The following is a 13,074-nucleotide window of genomic DNA, read 5'->3' on the forward strand; positions in this document are numbered from 1 at the left end:
GTCGAGCTGCCTTAAACTTTATCGCACTTGTTCCATCTGGTTTAATTTGCCAAATGTTGGCAGATTGTTTAAATTTGAACTCTAAAGCATTGTATCAAAGTTCAAAAAAAGAAAAAGAAAGTTGTTGTTTTCTGTTCCCGTCCTTGACAAAACGTGGAATTAGGCACTTTCACGTTGTAGTCGTGCAACGAAGGGTAGGAAATGTACAAAAGAGCGTGATGCACGTGCAAAGCTGTCGTTTTGCTAATCAAACCTATTGCTTTTTGGCCGTTCAAGTTGCCGTCGCCGTAGTCGTTGCTTTAGCTCCTCATTACCTCTTTGAAAGGGTAGACCCGTTTTCTAGCTACGGTCACACGACACTTGTCAGGTTAACTGAGGCTTGGTTCAGACGCCGTACTTTTCAAGTGCCGAACCTAATTGAATAAACTCCACTTTGGAGCGAGACTGGCGCGACGTGTGTCAAGCCTAAGTTAAGTTCGACAAAAGTTCTTAACTGAGGCTTTTGCCGCACCAAACTAAAACTGCCGAACCAAATTAATTCAGACGCCGCTCTTTTGCCGTACTTAATTCATCAGTTAGGTTCGGCACATGATTGGAGCGGCGTCTGAACCGGGCCTGATACATGCTTACAAGCTCAGCTATTTGCTTTACGGACTGCAGTTCCTCATAGGTGGTTCACAAGGAGGGAGGTATAACTATTTTCTTAATTTTTCCAGTTCATCAGTGAATAAAAGTACTTCAAACACGCTATCTGCTCCGTCCAGATTGCTGCTGATTAATTTTTCGACTGAAGAGTAGAAGAATTCTGGGCTCTGAAACAATGAATACGTAATAAGTCATAAAATCATTATTCTTGTACAGTCGAAGCCCGCTTTACAGACACCCCCTGAATACAAACACCTCCTTATTACGGACAGAGGACACCTTTTTCTTATCCAATCAACAGATTCTCATAGAAAGTTCACCTCGCTAATACGGACTGACCTTTGTGCTGCCATAGGTCTTTGGAGGATGCATGTCACAAAAATGAGTAACGCGGAGAACTGATTTTGATAAAAAGTACAGTCAAACCCGGTAATAAGGACATTGAGAGGGCCATAGAAGGTGACTGTATTTATGGGGTGTCCATATTGAACGGGTTGACTTTAGAGACAATACATGGGCTTTCTTTCCCTAGGGACAAAGCAAACTGTCGGTAATAATGAGGTGTCCGTACAAAGTGGGTGTCTGTAAAGCGGGATTTGATTGTATAAATGAGCGCCTTTTGAGTGTTTCCCAGGACATAGACCGCGGAATGACAGCTTTGGATTTGTTCCTTAGGTATTGTTTTATTTCCTTTATAGCAATTTGTCTTAGTAAAACGAGTATTACTGACTTAAACAAGAGGAAATCTCTTCAGTGTCCATTTAAATGGGGTTCCACTGTATTCAACAGCGGTCTCCCTGAGTGCTTAATTCATTTCCGCCCATGTCCTGTAACTTTGTTAGGAATTAGTCACTTGATGTTAAAAAATATGACAAAGTGGCAAGGGAGGTCAAAATTTTCTATTCAGTTAGCTAACTAGGGTGCCATGATATCATCATATAACGATACATCAGGAGTATGATATAATAACGAATAGCCGTCTAAAGCCGAGTAAATAGCCTGAGAAAACAAAACTGGGTAGTGCTTCTGATTGGTTGAGGCAATTTCTCTCGCACCACGGCCAATGAGAGGCACTAACCAGATCCGGGTAGTGGCACGTCATCTGCAATCATTTCTCAGACGTTATTTCGCGGGGAAACCAGTGGTGGCGTCGCGAAATGTCGGTTGTCTTGTCAGGCTACCGAATAATCTGAAATGATAGAACTCGAAAACCAAGAATTATTCCTCTGCTCTGATGAACAGCACGCTAAGCTCATCTATAAGGTAAATATGAACAAAAGGAAAGGGGTTCGTTTAAAAAATATATACATGTTCATTATTTTTTATTACCTCCTTACGAAGATCTTGCAGCCGCAGTAGCATCCCACCGTCTAGTTTTTTGACAGCCTTGGGATCAAGCCTTTAAGAAAATTACACATTAACGCGTGGGAATTAGTCGACTGCTCACCAAGTACAGCTCTAACTATGACATAAAATTATAGCGGTTGTGTGCGGAAACGGATTCTAGTCAAAATTTAAAGAAAGGCCAACACGTTATAGGACTCGAAGATAATCATGTTGCTGGCATTATCATTTAGAAAGATTAAGAGGCTAAGATGCTAAGAAGGGACGACCAAAGTGAGCTTTTGTTCCTTCAAACTTCATAGCGACTTTGCCAACGTGCTCAATTTCACCAGAGTAATTTTCCTGGAGTTTAGTTGTTTGTGGTCGCATAAAAAGCTTCTATTACAAAAAAATAGGTTTGCAAAAAAGCTCAACCATCTGATTATTGGTGATTGAAATGGCAAGGAGGAGGCTAAATGACGAACAGGACGACTAATCAAACTTACCGATCTTCTAAACCCACTTCCTTGAGCCATTTTCTTACGTCACCATGTGTCCAAGATTTGATGGAAGTGTCCGGTGAAGCATCAACAATATCCGGTGAAGCATCAACCAAATTCGGTGAAGCATCAACATAAGTCTCGGCTGCAGTTCAACACAGAATCAACAAATAAACAGCTACGCGACAAAGCGTGACAAAAAAATACCTAAACAGCCGGAGGCAGTGACCAAAACATAACAACAATGGAGGCAGATTCGGAAAAAAGAAATCGCTTCGAAAATATTGACTAAAAGAAACGGACAAATCAGCTTTTACTCTGTCCAGATCAGCAACTATATAAAGAATTAAGGCTATTTTGTAGAACAAACAAATGCAATATTTCAGCTTGCTGTTAAGCTTTACTGATATTAATGGCAATGGTATACAGAACAAACAGAAATATTGTGCAGCATTACCACACATTGAACCTCGAAATACAACAACAACAAATGCTTAGGTAACCTGTGACAGCTACAATGAACGCTGGACCTTTATATTACCTTTTTGGGTTTCTTGTTCTTCTACTTTTCCGCGGACCCCTAGCTCCCTCACGAGTACATGAATGTTACTATCCAGTTTATGCTTTTCGGTGAAGTCAATCCAGAATTTTGCTCCCACTATGATGCCGAGCCAACCATCGGGTTTGTATTTATAATCCATCATCAGTGGAATAACGTCTTTGTGAAGCTGGTAGGTATATTCGGCCTCTAAATTTAAGGAGGGAAAACAGTATGTCGATGAGAGTTCCAGAGACTACTACTGTTGCACTTCTGTTTGTTGCTAGCAGAGAATAACAGGGCACACGCTGTGTCGCGTTCAAGTTTTAGGTTCTTGCGTTTAGAAGAACTAAAAGTAATCCCAATTCGACTTCGAGAGCAAAGATTTCGACCACACGATAGCATACATGGCATACTCACACCCAAAGTAAAGTCATTAGAAAATTGCGCTAAATAAATCCGAAACACTATGACGCTTAAGGAACATTTTTGGAGAAATGGAAGGGGTGAAATGTTGTACACAAGGCTTTGTGATTCTAAGAAAATAACCTGTTCTGTTGGGAATACATCGCTAGTTCGACCCCAAAAGAATATCGTATAGGACATGTGACTGACCAGAAAAAATCGTCACAAACAACGTGAAAGGTAGCTATAGCCTGCGTGGCAAGCACGAGAGAGTAAACAGAAACGCCGTCAGCCGCGAGAGAGAAGGATGCGAGCGAGTGTAAGGGACTGTACACATGTAGGTTGCTACCTGATCTACAGTTGGGACTCTCTTTGTACTTTTGAGATACACAAACCAACACCACTGATGCATTCTCCACAGCTCTGGCCATACTCTCCAATGTAGAGCCTCCCATCTCATCAACGTCCATCCAAACCTTGTAGCCTTGCGCCTGAAGCTGAGTTTTCAAATGAATCATGGATTTTTGGACGTCCCACTGATAACTGATCATCACATGTTTGGTCTCTAAAGAAAAAAATAATACGAAGTATAACATGGATACTGCAGTAAATCTTGTTAAAGCATACAGAGCCAGTTCATAGAGCCAGCGTTTATTGGAGAAAAAAACGAGGGGTAATAAATGTAACAAATGCGTTATCCTTGTAAGCACAGTATTCCTAATCGATCCAACGAACTAATCTCTCTTGCCTGAGCACTGATACGGTTTGGTCTTGCATCCAAAAGAAAAGCGCCGCCAAACACCTAGCCTCCCACGTGACGTTCTTAGGGGTTCGTAACGCGCTCAAGTGGGGCAGGAACACGAGACAAACCCCTAAGAACGTAGGCGGATCAGAAAATTGCAATGTTCCGAACAACGTCAACGTCAGTGAGCGCAGCGACTTAGAAGCGGTGAATAGACTGTACGTGATAGTTTTCGTTAAACAAAATCCATGTCTTTACTACCATTAACTGATCTCTCTTGCCTGAGCACTGATACGGTTTGGTCTTGCTTCCAAAAGAGAAGCGCCGTCAAACCCCTAGCCTCCCACGCGACGTTCTTAGGCCAGGTTCGTCAAGCGTTTAAGTGGGGCAGGAACGCGGAACGAACCCCTAAGGACGTCGGCGCCGATCAGAAAACTGCAACGTTTGGAACAACATCAGTGAGCGCAGCGACTTAGAAGCAGTGAATACACTATACGTGAACGTTTTGGTTCAACGAAATCCATGTCTTTACTACCATTAACTTAATATTAATTATAAATATCGGGTGATGACGAACTTGCCCCAAATCCGCAGGACAAAGAACCCATTCTTAAAATCTATCTAAAAAAAAAAGTTAAATAAAGATATACCCGAGTGACTTTGCACTCCTTCTTCTGTAGAAGTCAATTGCTGTTTCTCCTCTGTGTGCCTCTGTTTACCCTCACATTCCCATAATGCACCCGCGGCGGCTCTCTTTAACTCACTGTTATCGGATGTCAAAAGTTTTCGCAGCTCGGCGATGGCGGACTCGTCACTTCTAATTTGTTTCTTGTTTTCTTCGTCAAACGCTAACGTCCACAATGTATTGCAGGCATTTAGCCTTTCATCCTCAGTTTTCGCTTTTTGGAACATAGTCACAAGGACTGGAATGGCTTCACATTGCACGATCTACAAACATAACATCATAAATGATCAGTTATCTGGTCGCCTTCGTGTCAAAATCATGTCCCTAGACTGCAATTTTTAAATTTGCTATTTCATCCATAATAGTGAATGTCTATTTCTCAGACGAGTGTTATGAATAGGCGAGGCCAGTGTACTGAATAACTTTTCAAAAAAGTTCTCGAAAAATGCCCAGTCTTAAATAAATCAGAGTAAAATGCAATGCTTGACGTTCATTTTCGTAAATTTGCAAAATGAGAGTGGTTAACGTACACTTCCGGTCAAAGAATATTCTTTAATAAACAGAAAAAGAATATGTTTTATTTTGACGCAAAAGATTCAATTGAAAAGTTCACGAGAAAGGAAGCAAGTTTCAAGTTAGCCACTTTCTCTTTGTTTTATGAAGAGCCAATGTACATTTTACCTGTACGTTTGCACTCGATCGCCTTGGTAAGTAGCCACGCAGAGGTTCTTAGAACTTAGGGCTCTAAGAACGTCTTCGTGGGAGGCTAGCTACCTTAAAATGTACATTAACTCTTGCAGGTAGAAAAAATTCTTACCAACAAAGATTTGAAAGTGGACTGAAATATCAAGTTAAAACCTGTACAGTACAAAAGGAACAAGCCTGACATACCGTTTTCTTGTTGTTGTCATTGACCGCTATTTGTGTCAGTCCTTCAGCAAGTTCTGCTGACGAAAAGCCAAAGTATTTGTGCCTGACCATCCCCAGTGACTTTTTCAACAATCGAATCAGAAACTTGATAGGACCTGAAATAAAAGGACAGGGTAAGAAACGGTACAAAAATCTTTGGAGACTCCGGGGCAGGACCGTCGGGTCGGAAAAAAAAAACAAATATAATAGCTACCTGTCTTCCAAAGATCACGTGCGTTTTATTTTCACTTGGCTAGCCTGCCGGAAATATAAAGAACGCGGCACGCAACCCCCGCGCGCCTCGTTCTCTCTTGCGCCTATTACTTCCAAGCGCCTGCTACGCTGGTCATCGCTGAGCTTGTTCAGTTCACTATCATACTCGTCCCCGGGGCTTTTCCCATTTTCTAGGGGAAAGGCCCTGGGGATGAGCTTGGTTCACTACGGCCCCGCTATCTGAAAGTCTATCACAGGCTAAGTCCAGGAGTGGAATTGGGCTGGGCTGAGCTCCTCTGGGCCCCGTTCCACTAGGATGGGCTCGATAGGCTCTGTTTTGTTTTGTACCATCGACTACGTGGGTGACTACAACGTTACATGAAACACCTCCAAATTTTAAGCAATCAGTTCTATTACCTAGCAGTGCATAAAAAGAAATTTTAATGAGACAGGTGCCTTTATAACAACTTGAGAAATGGCTGGTCAATGGTCTCACGTAGAGATATTCAGGGGCTCCCTTATTGCTTCACAGAGGTTCATGTGTTTTTACAACCCTTCAATTGAGATCCGACAATTACAATGTACGTCCGCGTGTCGTTTCCTGTTGTCTCTCGTACTAACAAAGTGTTTCTCTGCTCCCTACCCAGCCATCCCATGTATGGCAAGTATGTTAGGTTCCACTGGTTAGTAATGTGACGGTACCTGGGTGGATTCCACTATCAGGGTTGTCAACTGAAGGTTATGCATTGGACTTGGCTACAGTTCGGGCAACACCGGCCTCACACCATGCCCATCTCACAACTCCCCCCACACCATGCTCATCTCTATTGATGAGTTTAGGCTTGGTAAGAAGCTACATGTACATGAACAAGGTGTACAGTTTTGAGTGGAACATGATCGTCCAGATGAGTGTAGTCCTGAATAGGGCTGTTCTTGATATTAACTGACGTTCCGAACCAGGGTGCAAAGAAAGTCAGTTTTACAGCCTGCCATTCGGGTAAGCTCTAACTAGCATGTACTAGCCCACAAGTCATTTCAACTAGCCCCAAAACCCTTTTTGATTAGCAGGATTGATTACTATCCTTCTCTAATTTGAATTTCCCCCCAAAACAGCACTTGCCCATCAGGCAAGTTAAGAACAAAAATCACTAGCCCAATAGCAAAATTCACTAGCCCCGGGCTATTGGACACTACTTTCTTTGCACTCTGCATTTCAAAACCTGTGTGGTAGTCATCTTCAGAGTCACAGGTATTCCAAATAACAGTTACTGTCAACAAACGTCCCATATAGTGGACTACACTCACCTACTTATGAAACCACTCATGGGTTTAAACCATTCACAGTTGTACAGTTATAGTTAAAAATAATTACCTTCATCTGCCATTATCAAATGATTATTATCTTCATCAGTTAAGTAGGCCAGGACAAGCAAACTCTTAGCACTATAAATCATAACTTCGGCTTTAAGGAGCGGAATGAGTACATTTATTGCCTGACAATCAGCAAAGCTTTTCCTTGTTGGAACACGCTTGGACAAGTTATGAAGGACGCCCATGGCCAAAGAAAGCATTCTACCTCGTACTGTGTACTTAGAAAGTTGCTGTGTTTTGGAGTTCTGGCAACAACGAATATAAAAAATATATCACACAAAGCAGAACCCTGTGCTTAAAGAAGCCCCTTTTTTGCAGTTGCGAAAAGAAAGCCTGAAAAAATCAGGCTTACCAGGATCCCTGACCCCAGTGATACTGGTACAGCAAAAAATCTTACCAAGTGAGCTCGCAAGCAAACTGGGAGCTGGTCATCATTTTGTTGAAAAATTCTGAAAATTGTGAACTTAAGCCAAAATCTGAGCTCAGTGCATCGAGTTCTCAACTGATCTGACAAACAAGTCTTAACCTTACAATTATGAGTGTACTTTGTCACCCATGATATTAATAGGTAATCAAATGGTTTACCCGGATCCAAATTCTAATAATTTCCTGAACCTTACCAATTTCATTCCAATTAACCAATTGAGGTGGTGTTGCTTTTTATCTGGTGTTGTTGATAACATGAAATTATCACGGTTCATAATTATAAAAAATCATATCTATTACTGATACACTTACCACATTCTTTAATTGGTCAGGAATTGCATCTTTCAGTTCCTTAATCATGTCAACAAACAGAGGCACCATACCAGAGTCATCACAAGCTAAGCAAAAACTGTCATTAAGGTCAGAAAAGTTTAAAACTGCCTTTAGAAGATTACAGATGATTTCCTGTGACATCTTCAAGGTGCGTATCTTCTCTTTCTCCTCCTAAAAAATTTGCAAGGAAACAAGGAAAAAGGCGGAAAGAAGCTGTTTATACCTAAGAATAAGAATTGATATTCAATAGGCTAAAATGTCAGCGGTCTCCACCTTGTAACGCATCAGTTGGGGAGATGTCAGACTAGGTATTCAACAGACTTGAATTAGATAATGTCATGGCTGTTTGGTTCTCATGGAGAGTTGAAAATGAAGGTAGATTTACAGTCTAATAGCCTCCTAACCCCTCCCCTCCGTTCTCAGGCCTACCAATACACTGGTCTAACCTGAGTACCAGGCCTACAGTACTGTACCTAAGGATTTCATAGGGGAGGGGAGATTTTAAAAGGAAAAAGAGGACAAGATAAAAGAAGGCCTGAAACAAAGGCATATTCACTGAGCCAGGTCATAGATCGGAATTCAAGGTATTGTGATTATTGCATTAAACACAGTCAGTACTCCCTTAATGCTCTATACAGTGGTTTTCGTTTGAGTGTCGTAAAACCAAAACCAAAGTAATTACTCTGGCCAATCACATGGGACACAGACAATACATTGAACCAATCAAAACTCGAAGTAATTACATGTGGCTGACGCAAAGCGCGGGAAAATGCATGCGAGCGTGTCACAATTGGCTTTGGTTTTACTTCTGATTGGATGAAAAGGTGGCGCGAATCTTTTAAGCCAATCGCATCGTGTAGAAAGTGCAAAACCAATTACTTTTCGACACTCAAACGAAAACCGCTCTAAAAGCTCTCCTACTTTAAAGTCAGAACAACATTTCTCAAGATGATGACTGCACAACCACAAATGATGTTGATCGGCTAATACAGTTATATGTATCATACTGTTCAAGGGGTAACTGATCACCGTATTTCCAAGGGTTGGTGTCTGCAGTATATTACAGTAAAAGCATTATCACCCAAACTTGAGGTCAAAGTTATTGTACTGTGTTTTACATGAACATTGACAAAAAGGAGGAAGCCAATACACTGTGTATAAGACATCTTGAATGAACAAGTTTGGTAAATAAAGGATAAATTATTACAGTATGTGGCCAAATGTAATATTTTTCTTGGATGACTATAAAAAGAACACAACCAACTCGGGTAGCAAAATAAATTAACTTTGCCTGCTCAAGGTGTCAGCCATGTAAATCACTGATCCACGGGCCAGACTAAAGGAGCTGATGACAATTAAATGACTTACTGTGAAAACTAACAAAACTGTGAAAACCAGAAATATTCTGGAATGCAGTTGTGTTCATGCAAGAAAGATAACAATCACCATAAAAAGCAAGGGTAATCAATTTGTAGTTTTGTAGCCTGTTCAAAGATACAAGACATTGGAAAAAGTGGACTGAGAAAACAGGTGTGAAAACCTTGTGGGGTCTGAGGAGAGGCTTGCCTGTGAATACAACCACGTAACATGATCTCTCCCTGCTCCTCTAAGCTAGGGACATTTTGCAGGAGAGACATTCACACCTCAACAACAGGTGAACTGATCATACAAAGTCTGTCTAGAACCAGGCCAGGAGCTCTGATTGGTTGAGATCATTATGATTATTACTGTATGATTGTATGTGCTTTTAGGTATTATTTACGAATGACAGAAAGAGACAAAGGGTCACAAAGGTCAAATGTAAATATGATTAATCTACTGCAAAAGAGTCAATATTCATGAAATATATATAGAAGCATTTGATTTGTGCTGACAGACTCTTTCACTGAAGAACTCAAAACTAAAATGATAATAGACCTGAGGAGAAACATACAAAGTAAAATCTAACAAATTTCCATTTGGAACTCCATGACGAGCAGATTAATGATGTAAACATAAATTTTTGCCGTCAGTATGACAGTTCTGTCATTGAGGCACAGATGAGGATTGAGGAGAGATGGCTGTATTAGGAGGCTTGGAAGAGACAGGTTTTAGCTCCTCTGCACTGTCTGGGAGCCTATAATGCAGACGAGTAGTGACTTGCTTGTTTATCCTGATCTTTATTTTTATTAGCCCGTGCCACAGACAAAACTAAATTCCGATTAAGTCTATCGGCAAAACAGTGCCAAAGTCCTTGTTCTGGGCCCTACCTGAGCAACAAGATTTGAGAACATGCCATGATTGGTCTGTTAAAAATGCCATCATTGATTTGCCAATCAAGATGAAAGGAAATTCAAAACGCTATTCCGGTAATTCATTGAGTCCACAGAGGGCCCAGAACAAGCCAGGATCTCAGCGCTGCTTTGCAGCAACTTACTAACCGAGGTTAAATTACGTCTGCTATGCAGGCTATGTTTTTATCTGTCACTACAAAATCAGTGTTCCTGAAGTATTTCAGGTTAATACTGTTTTCTGAGTCTGATAGAAGAGAGTGAGTCCTGGGAATAGAGATTTTATAGCCTGTGTACAGACATCCCCTCTCCCTCAGGAAAAATCGGGAGAGGGGACGTCTGTGAATCGCCGACGATAATCGTGTTCCCATTTCCCCAGAATGTTGGGGACAGCCTCTGATTGGTTGTAATGTTAATGCCATGACGCAAATAATTTCCGGTGTTGTGATTGGTGAATGAACCTCAGAATAGATTCCCCGAGGACAAGCTCAGCCTTTGTGGACACTCATATTTGTTTACCGGTATTTGTATTTCGGCTTTCTCGAAAAGGTATGAGAAGTTAAGACCACCAATGTTTGCTGCACCGGTTGCGGGTGTGTCTGTCTGTACCGGTCGGTATTGTAAATAAAAGAGAAGACATACAAAATCCAACGTTAACAGCCAAGGCAGGTCAAGCTTACCCCAAAAAGATTGTATTACAGAATTGATTATTTGAAAAAAATGAATCCATTAGTCGTTCCTGTAACTGGTGTCAAATTTAAATCGGCATTCCTGTATGCCAAATGAGTAGTGAATATTTTGAGAGAACTTCTCTGCATTTGGTCAGATTGAAAATCTTTGAATGGATTAAATGTCTTAGAAGACATTTACATCAAATTCCTGGGAAACTGAGCTGGTAGAAATTTCGTAACTGAATCGTGTGTGAATTCACGGCTCATTACGCATGCAAGAATGCCCACAGAGATGAATCTGAAATCTACAACTACCAACGGTTCAACTTTCGAATAATAAATAGGATCTTAGGAGGTACGCTTGGCCTGGCTTCACTGTAATCAGAGATCTTATATCTGGAATTTTGGTTGGACATTACGTAAAGATGTTCAGCTAGCCTGTGCACAGATGCCAGAGCTATTTTTCGACCTACATGTGCCTTTTCAACTGTCAGTGAAAGAACAAAAAAATAATTTACGCAAATGTATACCGGAACACCATTAACGACGGCGATTCACAGATGTCTCCTCTCCCAATTTTTCCTGAGGGAGGGGGGATGTCTGTACACAGGCTAAGATTTTACTATAGCATACTGAATATAAAAATCATCATTGTGAGTCCTTAACTTTTTTGAAGACCCAATCAATTACCTGGCTTATGGGTTCCTCTTCCTCCTTCTCTACCACAGCTTGTTCACCTTTCTCACCAACATTTTCATTATTCTCCTGTATTAGAGTATCCCCCGCTGTCCCTTGTGCTGTGTCATTTCCTTCCGTCACAATATTTAACATATCTTGTTCAGAAGTAATGCTAGGTTTTTGTTCTACAGCAGTCCTTTGTCCTACATCATTCCCTTGCTGTACTTGTTCAGTCTCTTCATCTTTGTTGTCCTTTCTATTTTGTTTATCTCTATCCCACGTCGTAAGTTCGGGGTAATTTTTCCTACATTCAATAATAACATTATAAGCTAGCTTGGGAAATCCTAAAGCAACAACAAACTCTGTTAGAGCAAATCTGTTGCTCGGTTTCTTGTATGTCAAGTACACACTGAACAATCCGTTGGCATAACCAACTGATGGGGGTGAAAGCAGCTTGTTACCATCCAAAGCATGCTTTAAACCTTGGTAATATTCCCTTGTTAGGCTGAACGTTGGGGCAATAGCTGGATATTGTTCACTGAAGGAAGCTAACAAAGAATCTAAGCTTGATGTTGGCTCATCAACAGCTGATGTATGCTCTTTCGTTTTCAGTGCATCGTAAGCCAAAGCTTTCGCAGAAGATGTAACCTTCCCTTCATCAAAGCCATCGGTTATGTTTTGAGATTCTGTGGTGTTCTTATGTTTGGAGCCAAAATTATTTCCCGAGTTAAGCTCCACCACCTTTGCACTTCCCTTTGAGCTTCCTGATCCCATCCGTTAACAGATTAAAATCACATAACGCAATCTTGAGGACTCTTTAAGATAATCTTGGGGGTTTTGAAGGAGCTAGCTTCTATCTCCAAATTATCCGCCATGTTGTTTACTGCTGGGCAACTGGGCAACAAAGAAGCTTTCTGTTCTGATTGGTTGCTTCAGTAAAGCAACCAACTCCAGGAACACAGGTAGCCCAAGGGACCACAGCTCATCCAAGCTCAAAATATGAGCATCGGCATTATTGTTGCGTAACATTCAAAATATAAGGATTTGTGCGGGAAAAAAACCTATCGTTTCTGTAACCTACGAAAATGAAAGGATTTCAATAAAAAACAGCTTACCTTACTTAAAATGTGTGTTACGTCTCTCCTGTGTGGTCCACGGGCCGATTTATGGCCGTTTTATGGATTTTATGTAAACGGTTTTCTCTCTAAAACCGTTAATTAAGCGGGAAATTTCTAAGCGTGCTTTTTATTATAACGGGGCAATTTCTTAACTCATAGTTTACAGCATTTTGGTGTTTTTAGAATCTACCATCTATATAAGTTTTTCTTTTTTTAATTATTTTTATGTCTTTTTTTATCACTTTTA

At 40.9% G+C, this 13,074-nt stretch overlaps 1 protein-coding gene across 1 annotated transcript; it reads right to left on the minus strand.

Moving 5' to 3' along the window:
• Positions 1-248: 248 nt before the first annotated feature.
• Positions 249-12,592, minus strand: LOC140926399 (uncharacterized). Its single transcript, XM_073376149.1, has 10 exons — positions 11,722-12,592; positions 8,070-8,261; positions 7,333-7,576; positions 5,730-5,863; positions 4,804-5,101; positions 3,761-3,976; positions 2,992-3,216; positions 2,475-2,613; positions 1,975-2,044; positions 249-812 (listed from the first exon to the last, which is right to left on the minus strand). The coding sequence occupies exons 1-10, from the start codon at positions 12,481-12,483 to the stop codon at positions 696-698; spliced, it is 2,397 nt and encodes a 798-aa protein (XP_073232250.1). The 5' UTR covers positions 12,484-12,592; the 3' UTR covers positions 249-695.
• Between the last annotated feature and the right edge of the window lie 482 nt (positions 12,593-13,074).

The sequence above is a fragment of the Porites lutea genome, chromosome 2 (assembly GCF_958299795.1).
Source record: "Porites lutea chromosome 2, jaPorLute2.1, whole genome shotgun sequence".
Classification (NCBI taxonomy): Eukaryota; Metazoa; Cnidaria; class Anthozoa; order Scleractinia; family Poritidae; genus Porites; species Porites lutea.

Excerpts from the sequence above, each read along its gene's own strand:
- LOC140926399 (XM_073376149.1), bottom strand. The coding sequence starts at position 12,483 with ATGGGATCAGGAAGCTCAAAGGGAAGTGCAAAGGTGGTGGAGCTTAAC. Across the intron at positions 8,262-11,721 it reads AAGAGGAACCCATAAGCCAG|GAGGAGAAAGAGAAGATACG; the intron begins GTAATTGATTGG and ends CAAATTTTTTAG. Across the intron at positions 5,864-7,332 it reads TTTGATAATGGCAGATGAAG|GTCCTATCAAGTTTCTGATT; the intron begins GTAATTATTTTT and ends CTTTTATTTCAG.